At 36.1% G+C, this 13397-nt stretch overlaps 1 protein-coding gene across 12 annotated transcripts in view; it reads right to left on the bottom strand.

The window, feature by feature from the left end:
* The window catches only part of LOC127941480 (transcription factor 7-like 2), a 51241-nt gene that overhangs the window by 20808 nt on the left and 17036 nt on the right, over positions 1–13397 (bottom strand). For all 12 annotated transcript variants that reach the window (XR_008149033.1, XR_008149032.1, XR_008149031.1 and 9 more), the window contains one exon: positions 7717–7831. Coding sequence is in view for 8 of the 12 variants with exons in the window: in XM_052536551.1 (XP_052392511.1) it covers positions 7717–7831 (115 nt within the window). In the remaining 4 variants the exon portion in view is untranslated. The remainder of the gene's footprint in view (positions 1–7716; positions 7832–13397) is intronic.

Here is a 13397-nt window from a genome sequence, read left to right as displayed (position 1 = left end):
TTTAGGTTTACTGTTTAAATTAAAACATGGAAGAACAAATGTGTGTTATTCCTTAAATATTTAATTTTTAATCGGAGAAGTGCAGTCTATTGGACAACAGTAATGCATTTCTGTCATAATTTCTTTGACTTTTATTTTGGCGGGTTGTTGTAAAGAGCTGTGGGTTTCAGTGATGGTAGTGTTTCTTCATGTGCTAATGTCCTCATATCCAGTGGCAGATGACAAACTCACATTCTGCACTATACTTTAACTTCATGTTTATAACTGGAGTCCTTCTCTTGGGTGATTGTAGTTACACAACACAGTACAGTAAAGAGCCTTGAGAAGCAGCACAGGTCTCAAAGCCCGTTCTCTCATATCTTCAGTACACTTTCAGTTATGATTAATTTAAGCATCAACAGATGTTTATCCAAAAATGCCTTATTAGAAATGGAAATGACAGCTAGATGAGTCAGTAGCTTTCATACAGTAGGAGTACAGAGCTGGAGAGCCGCTCATATTGAGATCTCTGACCTTTAATTGGTATTTTGACAAATTTGAGACACAGTTGAGACGTCTTCTGAAACTCTAGAGAAGACGCACATCAGATTACAGAGCTCAGGACTTCATTAAATCTTAATGCCGTCTAGGTATTCTTATGGTCAGCTTCATATTTGAGAGTAAATGTGATTTTGTAATCGTGCAAACAACAAAGCGAAGCAGCACTAAGGTTTTGTAGAGGAAGTCATTTGTCAGATGCACCCTACAGTTAAGAGCGACCCCAAGCAGCCTGTGTTTGCTGAAGAATGCTGCGTGATGACTATAATTTGCATTTGCTCTGGGCCTGTTTGTGGAGCGAACCCTCAATAAATCTGCGAGCTGGAATGTGCCCGAGTCAATCGGCTCTACCTGAGAACCAGAACATCAAGATTAAAGTCAGGATCTCTCAACTAAACGCGTGTTAGAGATCTTTGTGCGAATGATTCAATGTGTAGGTTTTAAAACGACAGATTTACAGAAGCTCTTTTGCTCATTATTGATTTAATGTAATTATTTATTTCACATGCTAATCAAATCAACCATAAATAACTGCATATATGGATATTGATTACTGTTGTAGCGGATGATTTAAACAACTGTATAGACATTACAAAAAAATCATTTTTTTTGCATATAATTTCACTTCATATAATTCTGGAAATACCCCATATGTTAACGAATGGGAAATTTAGGCTAAAGCTATTTATTTTTTAAACATGTAAAGCAGTTAAATTACTGGAAGCATTATAATTTTTTATATTTTTTACTAGATTTATAAAATTAAATTTTTTCTGCTCACCATTTATGTGCTCAAAAATATAGTAAAAACATTAATATTTTTAAATAATAATAAATAAATAATAATAATAATAAAAAATAATAATAATTATATATATATATATATATATATATATGTATATATATATATATATATATATTTTTTTTTTTTTTTTTTTGCATATACTTTTATTTCTGGAAATACTCCTTATGTTACCGAATGGGAAATTTATGCTAAAACTATTTATTTTTTAAACATGTACAGCAGTTACAGTACTGGAAACATTATGATTTTTTATATTTTTTATTAGATTTATAACATTTTATGTTTTCCACTCACCAAGGCGGCATTTATGTGCTCAAAAATACAGTAAAAACATTAATGTTGTTAAAAAAAATTATATATATATATAAATGTTTTCAATGTGAATGCATATTTCTGTGATTTAAAGCTGCGAAAATCCAGCGTTGGTCACAGGAACACATTTTAAAATAAATTTACAATACATTCAAATAGAAAACAGTGAGCATATGTCAGACTTCATTTACGAATCGTAATGTTTCCAGACTTTCGACAAATACTGTATATAAATTTCTTACCAACCCCAGTTATTGTTTATGACTCTAAGTTACATTTTTTTTTTTTTAAAGCCGTCGAAACATTCCCAGTGCTGCCAACAGTAGATATAATGAGAAAACATGAACAGCAAATGGGCTTTCAATATAAAGACACGTTCCACTGCGTGAAAGTGAAAGCGATTAAACCGATGCCTGAGATGACTGGACCGCAAGCGCAGAGAAAACTCCATCAAGATATCAAACACAGTACAGTAAAACATCAACCCTTCACATACAGTAAGCATCAGAGGTTCAAACGTTCAGTGTTTGTGCCTCCACGTCAGGTCACGGTGGTTGAGTCTGACACACTTCACTGATTTACACACAGTGAACACGAGGACAGGTGTCTGACCCGAGTCCATCCATGGCTTGAACTACAGCTAATGGGAAATAATCAAGCATCTGTCGTCTCCACTCCATTTACAGTGGATTTCAGAGTTATTAAGAAGGAGAAATGCACTCATTACTGTATTAAGGATGGGTCATAACAACACTTGGCTAGACGACTAGTCATCCAACAAACAAGCTCAGGTTTGCTTATGTGTTTGAGCATCATATATAGCTTTTATGGCTATAGAGTGAAAATATGGAAGAAACAAATAGCTTCGTTTTATTTAGAGACTCAAACGGAGCAAGAAAATAAATAAATATAATGCAACTTGGTGCAGATGCTGATGGCTAAAAAGTGCTGAAATTCTGATGCTTGTAAATGTAGCTTATATAAAATGATATATTTATCTAATTCACTCTATATCTCCTTCGTAAGATGATATTTAATGCTTAGTTTGATGATCAAAACATGCAATGCAATGATTTTTGAGAAATAAACGTTTCTCACATTCTCATATTTGAGACTTGAAGATTTCTGGATAAGTTTGAACCTAAGTTTGCTTCAATACGTGTCCGTCTTGAAATATTACAACGTTATTCTTATGTTAACTCTATAAAAAATGCACAAGCTGAAGGTGAATGATGATTACACTGAAAGGCCTTTTACTTTGAAATCATCTGTCACTTGTTTTTAGCAAAGTTTAGATCAATCGGAGGCCTTCGAAAGTTCTGTATCAAACACGACATGAAATATACTGTGATCTAAGTATAGTCTACTAATTGTAGGTTGTTTACTGTACAGTCGTTGAATTAAAGGAATCATTCATCCACAACTGAACTCTGCCATCACTCACAAAATGCAAAAGAAGAGTTGTACTTTAAGGAGCTCTTGCTTTATGAAGCACAGCTGTCAAGACAAAAAAAAAAAACACAGATAAAAGTGGAAGGCGGTGGGTTTGAGCTTCAGCGGAGGAGAAGATTATCAGTGAACAGTGACTGAGACGCAGATCTGTTCCTCACACAAACCATCAGAAGACTTCAGAAGAATATAATGCAGACATTTATAATTAGGACTGTTTAATGTGTTAATCTGGTGTGATTAATATCACATCTGTACATCATCTTACATCTGATGAACGTGATGATGCAGGAGCTTATGAGAACGCGGTTATACGCCGTAAAATTCAAGAAGTGAGGGTGAAAATGAAATGCCCCTCTTATATTTAAATCATATGATACGGTTTAGCGCTGAAATTTCCTTAACATCTGCACAAATGTGATATTGATTGAATACAGCAGTTCAATAAACATAATGTGTTACATTTTAGACAGTATTGCCAGCAATGTCTGTTTTTGCTCAGTTTGACGAACAAACTTCGTTCCAATCAAAGCCACTGCAGAACTGCTGTGTCTCGATACAGCACAGCCGTGATTCGTTACAGAGTGAATCAAGTGAGTCAATGATTCAGTGACTCATTCACAATGACACTCACTAGCTGTGTCCAAATTCAGGGTCTACATCCTTCGGAGGACGCATTTGAAGGATGTTACGTCACAGCGCCGCGACGAAGGCTGTCCAAATTCGTAGGATCCTTCAAATGCGGCCCACAAATGCGTCCTCCTTTTCCCCGAATTCGAAGGATGGGTGTGATGGATCCTTTCGCGTCCTACCTATCCCATAATTCTTTTCGGCAGGACGAAGCGAGCGGTAGCGGAGTGGGGGAGGAGTATTATTTTCGATGTTTTTTAAAAACTGGCTTTTCAAAAAGATATATTTTGAGTGGTTTTCTAGTTAGGCATTTTGTTTTAGCATTAAGCATTTTTTTTTTACATGTGTACGTGTATATGTAAAAAAAAAAAAAAAACGTTTACTTTCGTAAACTAGCTTCTTCCTTACTGCCTGTGTGAATATCCTCTTACACACAGCTTATTTGTTAGTGATTGAAGCTGTTTTAACGCTTCTAAGGACGAAAGAGCAGACAGAAGTGTTTATAAAGCTCCGGGGAGAGAACGATGAGCTCTTCACCCGCTTCTTGCTTGGCGCTGTCACGGTTGCTAGGCGACAGGATATGAGCAACGGTTAAGGGAGGGAACTGAAAGAAGGGTAGGCTGTCCAAATTCACAAACACCGACTTCCGGTTTTTGCGGTCGTCGGAGGACCCATCCTCCTTCAACCGGGTAGGAAGGATCCTAAGGAGGATGCAGACCCTGAATTTGGACACAGACACTTTCTTCCTTCTTGAATGAATCAGCCGTTTGAACGAATCAAGTGAGTCAATGATTCAGTGACTCATTCACAATGACACTCACTTGCTTCCTTCTTGAATGAATCAGCCGTTTGAACGAATCAAGTGAGTCAATGATTCAGTGACTCATTCACAATGACACTCACTTGCTTCCTTCTTGAATGAATCAGCCGTTTGAACGAATCAAGTGAGTCAATGATTCAGTGACTCATTCACAATGATACTCACTTGTTTCCTTCCTGAATGAATCAGCCGTTTGAACGAATCAAGTGAGTCAATGATTCAGTGACTCATTCACAATGACACCTACTTGCTTCCTTCTGGAATGAATCAGCCGTTTGAACGAATCAAGTGAGTCAATGATTCAGTGACTCATTCACAATGACACCTACTTGCTTCCTTCTGGAATGAATCAGCCGTTTGAACGAATCAAGTGAGTCAATGATTCAGTGACTCATTCACAATGACACCTACTTGCTTCCTTCTGGAATGAATCAGCCGTTTGAACGAATCAAGTGAGTCAATGATTCAGTGACTCATTCACAATGACACCTACTTGCTTCCTTCTTGAATGAATCAGCCGTTTGAACGAATCAAGTGAGTCAATGATTCAGTGACTCATTCACAATGACACCTACTTGCTTCCTTCTTGAATGAATCAGCCGTTTGAACGAATCAAGTGAGTCAATGATTCAGTGACTCATTCACAATGACACCTACTTGCTTCCTTCTTGAATGAATCAGCCGTTTGAACGAGTCAAGTGAGTCAATGACTCATAAAGACGGCTGCGTTCAAATCTGCATATTGTCATGAGTAGGTACTTATTTTAACAAGTAATAACTTTTGTGACCACTAAAAAAGTATGTTCTATATAGTATGCAAGTGTTTAGTATTGATGCAAATATTGCTATTGCTACTCCTTAATTATCAGACTGTATCAGCTAAGATTCGGACATATTTCTTTTGTCACATACTGTTTTTCGTCTACTATATAGTAGGGAAGTATGAGACTTTGAATGCAGCCAGTCACTCGCTTCATTCCTGATTCTTGAAAGATTAATGTATTAGTTGCTGAGAGTTGCTTCCACCTACTGGCGCTTTTAGTTGCATATTGAGAGTATCATTTTAATATATATATATATATATATATATATATATATATATATATATATATATATATATATATATATATATATATATATATATATATATATATTAGGGGTGTAACGGTTCACAAAATTCACGGTTCGGTTCGATACGATACACTGATGTCACGGTTCGGTTCGGTTCGGTTCGATACGTTTTAGATACAGCAAAATGTAAAAACATCTCAACTTTTCAGAATGCCGCAAGCGCACCGCGGGTCATGTGACAAGAACCAACCAATCAGCTTCATCCTTTCCCGTAACAAGGTTGAGAGCTCAGCCAAGATGAAGGAACAGCTGATCATAGTTGTATATGGATTGCAATTTTGAAATAAATTTAGTAGCAGAGCTACTGCAAGCGATTTTTAGAGCTGCAAATCCATTTATCCTTCGCTGAAATTTCCGCGTCTCATGGAGAGAGCACGTCATTGTTGCTTAGCAAAGACAGACGCCTCATGAGCGCTTCTGCCCAAGCGCTTTGGAAAGGAGGAGAAAGACGCGCTTAGCGTTTTCCATGCGTTTTTAGGAGCGATATGTGAACGGCCCCTAAGGCGCTCGCTCACTCAGCACGCGCTGAAGGCTCGTTGCAAAATGTCTAATGCATTTAACAGACCAGAAATATAAGATCCTAAAATAACCAACAGGTCTGGTGTTTGGGTTGGATTCCCTGTAAGCTATAGTGTCTAAATGCTGCAGGGATAGTTTGCTGCGTGCATGTTTCTCCTTTTTTTTCGTCTTTTCCCAGATAGTACTGACGCATATATCCCAGATATTCCCGCTGTTTTTTTTTGTTTTTTTTTTTGTAATCCCGCTGGTGTACCCTGTCATGTTGCAGATGCGACATACCGTTGTTTTTTTATCCACCACTCTCTTGCCATCACCATTATAGCTTAAAGGGAATCCAAAGTGCACCCAAACACCAGACCTGTTGGTTATTGGAGGATCTTCTCATTTCTAGTCTGTTAAACGCATTGGCTATTTTGCAACGAGCCTTCAGCGTGTACTGAGTGAGCGAGCGCCTGCTGAGTAGCCTAACATAAACATATAAGAAGGTGTTTTTTTCTTCTTCGGGAGTGTCAGGGGCGTTGCCTGTTACGTTGTTTGGGTTATTGGGCTACCTTGTTGAACGCATATCATTATATTTCTTTCTCTCTCTTTTTTTTTTTTTTTTTTTCAAATATAATTAATTACTCCAACGAACCGTTCGGTATACATAATGCGTACCGCGTACCGAACCGAAAGCGTCGTACCGAACGGTTCAATACGAATACGCGTATCGTTACACCCCTAATATATATATATATATATATATATATATATATATATATATTTTTTTTTTTAATGCCCAAACCACTGATGCCCATTTGTTATCATTGTTTATGCAATGCTTAATCAAAATATGTCTTTCTAAAGCTAGAGAGAGAGAGAAAGAGCCTTACATACCATGCAGAATCGACGTGCTATTTAAACGATAATCTTTGTTGCATTTTCCTATCAAAATAACTGTTCATTTCAAATTATTCAGCAATTAAGAACAAGTAGTGGGCGGAGCTTATGCGCAAACCGTAATCTCATTGGCCGGTGCTCATCTATTACAGTGTCCCCGTTTTGATTTCAGCAAATCAGTTTGAGCTAACGCAGAAAACATGATTAATATTCATGAACCCAGCAGTTGGTGATCGTAGTATTAGTAACAATAGTTACTATCATCTATGACCAACAATATCTTAAGCACCAGTCAACCACCACTAATTTGAGTTAAAATGAAAAATACGAGTTACCAAGTTTTAGTTTTAATCACTAGTTCTACCATTAAATGGTGATTAATTATCATATTATCATAATAAAATGCTGGATTGACTGATGATAAGAGTGTACTTTCAGTTATTTAAGAAGCTGTGCCATTTTACAAAAAAAAAAAAAAAAAGCTGATTTGGTGGAATCATATATATATATATATATATATATATATATATATATATATATATATATATATATATATATATATATATATATATATATATATATATATATATTTAATTTGGGGATGTCCTTATTTGTAAAACTGATCATGTGTTACCTGGTTTCTGGCTGACGTCTGTGGGGATGTGTGGAGGACTGGGGTTGAAGTGATCGTAGGGAAGCAGCGGCGTCAGAGGATGCATCCCCTGCTGGACCACCGACACTTTGTTGGACTGCAAGAAACACACACACAATAAGATGCTGGTCAGTTGGATGATTGAAAGACGGCGTGCGAGCGTGTCAGATGTTGAATACATTTGCTGAAAGAATCAATGGGAAGGAGCCATTTGATCGATACGCCTTTGATGATCAAGGCCAGCAGCACAAGAGCTTGTTTGCTTTCATGTCTGCATTTACAAATGGCCTTCAATAACTCAAGAGAAATCCAGTTTGCTAATGCTAACAGCATGTTGTTTGGTGTGATGTGTCATGGCGGTTGCATGGCTGGAAGTAGCTGCAGTTCTTGGCCAAACTTCTGACTGCTGTGCCTTTCATACGGCCGTCTTTCATCTGAGCGCGTGCACATGTGAGAGAGAGAGACTTTCAGACTGTGTTTCCTACAGAATTTGACAGATTTGCCACGTGTGGCCACATTTATGTGCAAAGTCCATTTACTATTTTCTGTATAATGGGTGCTCGCCATTAAACACCTGTAATAAAACCCAGGGATTAAAGACACACAAAACAAAACAAACAAAAAAATTCCATGTAATATCCTGTCATTTCAATGCTCAAGACCAATAGCATTTTCTATGGCCAGTTTTTTGCAATTCACCCAAATAATCAACCATCTACTTTTTAGTGCATAACAGCGAACAATATTTTGTTTTAAGTGAACCTCTTAACGCTTTTAAGAACAAAATTCTTGTGCTAAAATCACATAAAACGTTCCCTATCACTGAAATGCTCAATGCCTTCAGTTCTGAACTCTCACAAAAACTAATTTAATGCAGAACATGCAGATCTAAACGTAATGTGCATTCAACACTTTATTTCATTTATTTCAGCAGGGGTATTTTCACCTCTGTGTCTTTAAGTTTGGTGCATTTTTATTCATTTAGGTGCCATTTTTGGTGCCATCCTTGTTTCCCTCCAATCTCATACACGTCCATAGTGATTGAGGACTTTAACTCTGTATCTCCATCCACTAAAGATCTGATTTGCTAAACGTACCCTCACACAGAGATCAAACTCTTATTTTCAGCTCATATTTTTAACTAGCAAAATCTGTGTTGCAATGCATCTTGAAGAGACTGAAAGAAATCTTGCTGAGGGGAACGGTTTTAACACAACATTTTTCCCACACGAAATTAATTAATTACAATGATTCCAATGTTCATATCGCATCAAACAAACATGGCTGTTATAAAGCAGAGCACATAATTAATTTGCATGTGGTTTTTTCCTTTTATCAGGCATTTCTTTGAACGACAATCCAGGCATGACTTGTTCTGAGCGATCAGTCCTTTAATACGGACCACTGATGGACACCACGGTCTCAAACACCGTCCCATCTAATGTATTCTTCACTTTAAAAACCGAAGTGCTTTTTTGAAGCGGAAATGAGAGGACATTCTGGAAGCGAGAGCTTTGAGTGTTACGTCTTTAATCTCTTGTTTGAGCACTGATGTGTTGAATGGGGTGCCATCGTTTTACACGCCATTGATGTGGTCAAGAACGCTGAATCAGATCAACCTTTGGTCTCTGTGATAATGCCTGGAGGAACTATTTTTAGAAGAACAACCCAACAGAAAAACACCCAACATACTTTGTGAATGCATTTAATGAAAATACTAAATTGTACATGATATAATTGTTTCTGCTCTGATTCATTGCTGTAATATAAACACTGTGGCTGTATTAATATATAAAAAAACAGATATTGCTTACAGGTTAAATAAATAAAAATATAATGAATATGTAATATAGTGCATATATATTGCAAAATAATTCTCTCTGGAGATATTTCTAGCTGATTAGTAAGTTTATGGACACTGAAATGTGGTAAATGTTACGTTACATGACATTATTGTTTATAAGATGTTTTATTGATGACTTTCTGTGGTTGAAACAATTATTGGGCGATAACATGGACATGATACTAAGCTGTTCTGTTTATTTCAACATAAGCATAAATCTCACTGCGATTATTGGATGGCATGCAGACTACAAATCATGCTTGGTGCTGTTTTGTTCACACATCCGCAGAAAACAGGACAGATTCAAGTTTTAAGACTGATTTTGGGGGGGGATTTAGGAATCTATATGGTTTCATCAAAATTAAAAAAATGAGAACTGTCATCTTTACTCACTCTCAAGTTGTTTCAGACCAAACTATGGAAGTCAATGGCTACCAGCAAGCGTTTAATTACCAACATTCTTCAAAATATCTTCTTTTGTGTTCAGGTAAAGATTAAAGAATCTACATGTTTGGAACAACCTGAGGGTCAATAAATGATGACAATTTTGTGCCTTTAACACCCAGAAATCAGTATTGTTCATCCAGCATTAGTGTCACACAGCGGACACGTTTACCTGCTGTAGTTTATCCAGGAAACAGTCACTGACACAGTCCAAATACTCCAATAGAGAAGCACTAATTAAACATCACAGTTTCAGTCAATTCACCAGAAATGTTGGTGCATCACCACATTAGAGGATGCCATTCATCTGCATGAAGACAAGTCTTCACAAGCTTCAGATCTCTTTTACTCATTCTTTTAGATACTGGAGACATAAATGAAGGATAAACACTTCAAAAATGTATTTTTTTTTTTTGAATCCCCAAACGGTGGAGAAACGGTGAGCGGTGCTCGTCTGCGCTTCAGATTACTGTAACTGAGAAAAAACTCCATTTCCTGACTGAGTGAAAGTGAGATAAGCAAAATTTCCACAGTGGTCTTTAAAGGCTGTGCATCTATTCCTGTTGTCTTGAAGGTAAATGTGTGTGTGTGCTCATTAGAATCAAGGTCAATTTCATTTCGTGGCTTCTTAATGCATCCGTGAAGAGTCTAAAATCAAAGGTTATTGTGATGCTGCTGAAGCTACGTTACTGTGGCACCGCGCTACAATCTGGAAATAATTCTGCCAGATCTGTGAGATGGGGAAAATGAGTGCCACTTAGCTGGAGGTTTGAGGAACTTCAAAGGAAAGGCAGACATAACAACAGAGGCACGTTTAAACACACTCAACCCCCAGCCGCCGACCCCCTCCATCAACAAACGCATGTGTCCGTCTACCGACAAGCACTGATGAAGAGACCTACGCCTTCGTCTCATGCGTACTGCTATTTGCCAGACTTGTAGAAAAATGTGCCTGCATGCAACTTTTTTTGGAAAGTATCTAAAAATCTACATTTACTTTTATGCATTTAGCACATGCTTTTATTACAAAAGAGGAACAAGGCAATTCATCAATTTCCTATCTATTGTTTTTCTGAGCAGAGCGGAGAAGAGTCTTTTGCCGTCTAGTTGCAACCAATGTACTTTTGTATAGCACTTCATCTTATATATCATGAGATTTGGCCAAGTGTATTAAACATCAAGATTTTCAGCTGAGCTCCCATTGAGCTACAATAAACTTTATAACCTGAAACTGTATTTGAGCTTGATTTTCATTAAATTTTAAGTGCAACAATACCAACTCTGACGACGCAGCCTTTAATTAAAAAAAAAAAAAAAAAAAAAAAAAGAAAATTCCCCACTTTGCATTTATTTTTTTAATATATTTCAGTGCTTAGTGGTGTGCCGTGGGATTTTTTGCATTTATCAGAACTGTGCCGAGGCAGAAAAAAGGTTGAGAAACACTGGCCTAACCAACACCCATAGCAGACTACATTTGACATCTTTACAATAATAAAAAACTGTATTTATTTTCTACACTGCTTTTATGAATGAGGAGGTCCACAAAAGGAGGTTTGGTCAAGTTTGGATTAATTCTTGGTAAAAATGTGTTCCCAAAATATGGTTAATTAGTACATTTGTAACCATATACACCACCTCTCAAAAGCTTGAGGTCAGTATTTTATTAATTTTTTTACTTTTATTCAGCAAGAATGTGTTAAATTGATAAAAGGTGATAGTAAAGACTTGTATTGTTAGAAAAGGATTATATATAATAAATGCTATTCTTTTTAACTTTTTATTCATAGAACCCTGAAAGAAGTATCACAGTCTCCATAAAAATATTCAGCAGTTTTCAACATTGATAATAAATCATCATATTTTCATGATTTCTGTAGATCATGTGACAATGAAGACTGGAGGAATGATGCTGGAAATACAGTGAAGCATCACAGAAATAAATTTGATTTTAAAGTATATTCAATATTTCATTTTAGGTAAACACATACACCAATATTCAATGTATTAATTTTTTTTTTTACATGATAATTTATAGTCAGCAACAATATGGTTGGTGTCTGTGTGATAGTCCATCTTCATCCAACAGGAATGAAGATATAATGGCTTCAATTATGTGCTCTTCAAAATAATTTAATAAAACTTGGCTTGCTAAAACCACATGACTGATAAAGTGCCAACAAACAAAGAAAAGCTTATTCATTACAGCGTGACGCTTCGAAGCAATAACTCCAGACTTTGAGAAAGCGTCTTGTTTACAGAGTACGAGACGACACGAAGACCAAGAACTACACACAGAGCCACAAGTGTCCCAATCCCATCCAAAACAACTCTGTGACTGTTTGTCCTGTGGTTTGGAGGAATCCAACACAAGTAAGCTTTGAATAACGCATTATTATTGAAATAAATCACCAAAACACAGTCACATTAAAACAATCACTTTAAAACCAGACAAAGCCATTTACAGAGAAGCCAAATAAAAACAGAAAACCAAACAGACTGTAAATAAAGAAACGCATTGAAACCTTTGCACATCAAACAAGTATGAAAGTAAAGCTAGACCTAACACAATGAAGTCAAAAGTAGACAATTCAAAATGAAACTTGACTTTACGCTTTGAATTGGCTGGGTATTTCTGAAACTGGCCTCGGTGCCCGAGGGAAACACCTCGCCAGAGCAAAAAAACCCATCTCGACACTCAATAATACTTGGAAATGCAGAAAAAAATTAATTTGCTTACGCACAGACAAGCGTTAAAAATGTTTGTGACAAAAGTGATGATTGAAATAGTCTATGGGGTTTTTCTCTAGGTTTTTTTTAGGAGGTTTTATATTTACAGTAGGTTGAAAATAATGCAAAATCTTTTGACCTCAACTGCTACTTTCTTCTCATTTGCTCATTTGCTTCTCATCTATTTTCTTGAGATTGTTCTGAAGAAAACATTTTGCATTCCTGACAGTAAAATAACTAACTTACCTTGAATCCTCAAAAGTGATATGTTTAATGAATTTATTGGGTTGTGTCAAATATTATGCATTGCAACATTAAGATTTAATATTTTCATTGAATTTCTGGTACCATTTTACTTAAGGCCTTTATAAATAATGCATTATAAAAGTAGCTTTAATTAATTAAACTATGACTTATAATGCATTGTATGATCTCTTGAGTACTGCAACCACAGATATAATACGTTAATGCACATCTATTAATTTTTAGACCTTTAGAATGCATTAAAACACGTTAAACAAACTTTCAAATATTATAATGCATTAAAACACGATAAACAAACTTTCAAATATTATAATGCATTAAAACACGATAAACAAACTTTCAAATATTATAATGCATTAAAACACGATAAACAAACTTTCAAATA

The sequence above is a fragment of the Carassius gibelio genome, chromosome A21 (genome assembly GCF_023724105.1).
Source record: "Carassius gibelio isolate Cgi1373 ecotype wild population from Czech Republic chromosome A21, carGib1.2-hapl.c, whole genome shotgun sequence".
Taxonomy (NCBI): Eukaryota; Metazoa; Chordata; class Actinopteri; order Cypriniformes; family Cyprinidae; genus Carassius; species Carassius gibelio.
This window is presented reverse-complemented; position numbering and strand designations above follow the sequence as displayed.